Consider the following 5,000-nt stretch of genomic DNA (forward strand, 5'->3'; position numbering starts at 1 on the left):
TTGGCCAATCAAAAAGGTGGGAAACAATCCAGTAAACCAATCAAAACTCGAAGTAATTACACGTAGCCGACACAAAGCGCGGGAAAATGTGCACGCGGGAGCCACGATTGGTTTTGGTTTCACTTCTGATTGGTTGAAAAAAATGGCACGAGAACTTTGAATCAATCACTGAGTGAAGTAATCATAAACCAAAGTAATTCACTAATTACTTTCGACACTCAATTGAAAACCGCTCTATTTCCCATTTTAACACGGATCGGATCCTTTTCGTGATCATTTTTTTCGGATCACGCGTTAAAAAGAATTGCGGCTTCACGTAAATGCGATGCTAAGCCTCTCTAATATCTTTATCCTCTATGTAAATATAATCTATATGCACTCTAAGATAACTCAAAGAAGGTTGAGAAGTGAGAAGCTCTTACTTGTTCATGAGAGAAAGCTATGATATATGAGAGCTTCTTTCCCCAGCCAGCCTCGTAAATCAGCGGTTTGTCGCAAGTGTTCTCACACGCGTCGCAGTGTAGCCACCTTTGCTGCGCCTCGGAGTATATTTCCGTCCACACGTGATCTGTCCAGTCAAGCACGTGACGTGAATCGAATCCAACAGCACGGCAAATCAGCGTGAAGCAGTTGGCCCACTCACCACACCTCCCCTGACGAGTTTCTGTGAAAGAAAGAAAGAAAGAAAGAAAGAAAGAAAAACATTCCACCTTTGAAATAAAAATTGGCGCCATCTTACGTTTCACCTTGTTCGTGTTGCACAATGAGGGAAAAGTATCACAGAACTGGGTTAGAAAGAAACGCGTTCAAAGCAAAATCCACTGTGGTCTTTAGACCTTAGCCACGTTGTTCAATACCCGATGAACACTAATCTGGGATTACATACAAACACAGGCTTGAATTTTGCCCGTCAAAAAAGCCTTCTCCTTAAAATTTTATGCTGATGGAAAGCGAAAGTCTAGTCAAATTTTAGAGGCTAAAAGTCTTGTGGTAACTTTTCTAATCAGAAAATAGACTGCGATTTAAGTTTTCCCGAAATCCAGAATTAATTTGATAAGCCTTTAAACAATTGGGCCCTTATCGATAAAATCTTACAATTGATTGTTTCAATTTGTGATTTTGCAAGAAACGGCAAAACTAAACAATTCACTCTGCTCTTTTGATCGAGATGAAAAGTACTGGGTACAAATCTTATATTTCTGAGTTTTGCCGCGTGCTTGTGCTGAGGAAATCTCAGTCCGTACCAGTCATGGCCAATTTATCTCCCCCCTGAAAGCGTTGTTTTGAATGCCAAAGATCGTCCCGTGAAGTCCACATTACACAAAGGGAGAGGCGGAGGGGGAAAGTTCACAGCTAATTGCAACATGTGAACAGTACAAATATTGCTCTATATTAGCAAGGTGTCCTTACAACTTTGACAAAGTGGTTGATGAACGTTGCTTAAACAGTCTTTCACGCAAACGCTGAACTCCGCTATCTTCATCTAGATAAAAAAAAAACTACCTAAGAGTTTTGCTGGGTGATTGTATCGAGGAAATCTTGTTTTCTTGCCGCACTTCTGACATTTATAGCTTTCCACATTTCCAGCACCCCACAGAGCTTCCTCTGGCGTTGGTGGGACAACACCAATGGCGAATGTTATGGAACCACAAGACGCGCAGAGCGGTTTATCCACCCACTTGAAAAATGAACCTAAAAGGAATTGAAACTGAATTTTTAAGACAGTGGTTTGATTATTTATGGAAAGAATGTAAAAGTTTGTAGCATGTTGTAACTATGTGTAACGAACAGTACCACAGGAAAGTAATGCTCAGTAGCTTCATATGAATGGGCCACACTTACAGATTCCACCCACAGACTCAAAAGTTAGAATGAATCACCTTGTACAACTTAATAAACAGCACCACAGCAAAGTACTGCTCAGTAGCTTTCGTTTGAATTGCCACACTTACAGATTTCAACCACAGACTCAAAAGTTAAAACCACCCTTGCAACACTGTACAATCTAGAAGGATTGGCCTTACAACACTAACTGTCCCACTTGATCAGTGAAGAGCTACAGCACTGTATATAATTATTAGGTACCATACCATTCCAACAGGACAGCCATCCAAAAAGACTCTTGTGGTGTGGTTCAAGCTTTTTTTTTAAGCTTAAAATGTTTCAAACAGTTCAATTTTGATTTTTCTTTGTCTCATATTCACTATGAGAATCTAAAACAAAAGAAAAATCAAATAGGCCATTTCCGAGTTCACGTATGTCTCCTCTTCAAAGCGAGTCCAAGAGCGAAGTTTTTCTGATGGTAATCAGTTCTACTTTACATATGAATGAAATCTAATTTTCAATTAACAAAAACTTTGCACTTAGACTCGCTTTGAAGAGGACGCAGGCATGAACTCGGAAATGGCCTATTGAACTAGTTTGAATTTTTTTTAACAAAATATGAAATGGAACAATAACACATTTCTGAACTGAAGACCAGAAATGCCCCTAATTCTAAAGATGGACGCCCAATTTTGACATCCCAACATGAAGTGTCCCTTGAGGTCTAAGCCTTTGCTACCTATTTATAACAATAAGGTGAGGATAAAGATTAGCGTTATTTTTAGATTAGCAGCTGTTTATCCTTACTCGAGGAGTAGCATTTGGGTGACACTTTGTGACGTTAATTGTCTGTATTCCGAGACACAAGTGATGTTGAAGCTAGGGAAAAGAGCAAGGGGACACTTCGTGACGTTTAAATAAATTGAAAATCCCCTGCATCTAAGGACATCTGTGGACATGTGAACACATGCATCAATCAATACCAAAGACGAAATTACTATTTACCTTTAAACCAGTTAAGAAGTTCTAAAATAAGACAATCCTGCTCACTAACGCCTGCCTCACCACCCCGCTTCGTCATTTCACTGGACTCTTTGGCCTTCTTCATTAAATCTGTTATTGGAATTATGTTTCGTGTTCGTCTTTGTAAATCTTCATCTTCATAGAGTAAGACATGCTGCAACAGGCTCTGAAGTCTGAGTAGGAAATCCTTTTCGTTATCCTGAAACAGAAGTAATATGAAAAGTCATCACTGATGAGAGAAAGACAGGGACACCATTAAAGCTGGACGTAGTGTAGTTTTGGGTGAAGATAGTAAAATTCCGTAAAATGAGAAATTTGTCACTATGAGGAAAACGTTTGGTTTTAATAAGTTTTTACAATTTTTAGCTTTTTAAAAATACTTTAAGCCTTGTAAAAATTATTTATTTATGTTCATCACATATACCGGTATGTATTTCTCTTTTGCACAGGCTGGCAACTCCACGTTTGTTTTTGCAACTTGAAAATGTTGACATTTTCAATTACAAACTCTATTTTGATTGGCCACTGTGCCTCTGTTTACAAGTAAATACAGTAGTTCACCCTGAAGTCAAACAATGTAATTAACAAAACAACCATACCACCCAACAAATGTCCGACAAAATCCATTCTCATTACCATTGTCGAGCTTGCAGACAGACTGGAAATGATTGATGGTTGTCCACAGCCAGTTAAGGCTTCCTCTGGGCATCCTGGGGCTTGTGATCCCTGTGGTCTAGAGGCCGTTTCCTGGTTGGCACTGCGACGGGCCCTTTCATCAATCAATGCATCCTGGAGAATTAGCATGTTCTCTAATGATTCACCTTGCGGACAAACAAGTTGGTTGCCTCGCTGAAATAATTTTTAAAAACAACAGTAAATATCTAACGATTTACATGGTTATATACTTTGGTTCTTTCATTAAATCAGGGGAGAATCCCAAGCAATAGTACAAGTGAAGGTGGTCATACATGTAAGCAAGCTACATTGTATGAAGGAGATTTTTTCACCAACTCTCTTCATCTGGAAGCCCTCAATTTTTGTGTGACACCTCAAACAACTTATATTGCACTTACTTACAGTATACAGGGTTTCCTGCTCAAAAGTTGGCCACAATGACCTATCTCTTGAAATCCTATTGGAAAAAGACACTCAACTGCTCACTTAACAAAGTTAAGATGAGAGTCAGAGATCTTGTTGCCAACTTGAATGGAGCGGTACACTGGGTTACATTGAATTATGATTAATATATAGATTTAGACAAGCCTAAAAGAGGAGCTCCCGGGATATATTGCATTTATTCTTAAAATAAATTAACCTGGCTTGAGCCTGTGATCGAAACAAAACTCAGTACCTGGTCAAGTTTAGACCTCGATAAGCTCTAAACTCGAGCCATGATATGGTCAGGTGATACTGGTGTTATGTTCGAACTGCAAATGACTTCACTAGATGATAAAAGGAACAATAACTTATAATAACTACATAGCAAAAACTCCAGACTACGAAAATTTATTTTGGAGCACGAAGCACATGCTCAGACATCACATAATAATAACGCAGTTCAGTGGGGTCGGTGCATTACAAGTCCAGTCTCGCAGTGGGTCGTGAAGATCTCCCACACTGGGTTCAGGCCAAAACAACTGGTCAGTGGATACCTTGTTTTGACAGGTGTTATTGACCGTAACATGGATGTCCAATATCAAAGATGTCTGCTGTAAACGGCTGCCATGTTGGGCTTATTGATGATGATGATGATGATGATGATGATGATGATGATGATGATTATTATTATTAGAATATTATTAAATTAATGGGCAACTTCGTCTTGCATATCCCGCTTGCCATTATAAAGCAACTCACTGGTTCCTATGAGTATGGTGCTCTCCTTGGCGGCCCTTTGGGTCACCAGAACTCTGCTATGACAACATTTGATGATGACAATGATGAAAACAATGATAAGCATGACAGTGATGATGATAGCGGTAGCAGTGACAGTGGTGATTGTTGATGATTATGACAATGACGACAAAAAATTAATGACAATCCAATCAGTAATACCTCCTTAAATCCCATTGTAAAAAGACACTCGACAGCTCCATTAACAGGGAGAAGACGTGATTGAAAGATCTTGTTGCCAACTCGTATGGAGCGGAACT

The 5,000-nt window shown here is 39.3% G+C and overlaps 1 protein-coding gene across 1 annotated transcript in view; it reads right to left on the reverse strand.

The window, feature by feature from the left end:
- The window catches only part of LOC137984798 (peptide-N(4)-(N-acetyl-beta-glucosaminyl)asparagine amidase-like), a 26,277-nt gene that overhangs the window by 9,085 nt on the left and 12,192 nt on the right, over nucleotides 1–5,000 (reverse strand). The window contains exons 4-8 of the mRNA XM_068832085.1: nucleotides 4,903–5,000; nucleotides 3,484–3,696; nucleotides 2,830–3,046; nucleotides 1,504–1,692; nucleotides 423–664 (exon numbers count right to left, since the gene is read on the reverse strand). The exon at nucleotides 4,903–5,000 is cut by the window's right edge and continues 145 nt beyond it. Of these exons, the coding sequence (XP_068688186.1) occupies nucleotides 423–664; nucleotides 1,504–1,692; nucleotides 2,830–3,046; nucleotides 3,484–3,696; nucleotides 4,903–5,000 (959 nt within the window). The remainder of the gene's footprint in view (nucleotides 1–422; nucleotides 665–1,503; nucleotides 1,693–2,829; nucleotides 3,047–3,483; nucleotides 3,697–4,902) is intronic.

Source organism: Montipora foliosa, chromosome 14 (assembly GCF_036669935.1).
Source record: "Montipora foliosa isolate CH-2021 chromosome 14, ASM3666993v2, whole genome shotgun sequence".
In the NCBI taxonomy this organism is placed as follows: Eukaryota; Metazoa; Cnidaria; class Anthozoa; order Scleractinia; family Acroporidae; genus Montipora; species Montipora foliosa.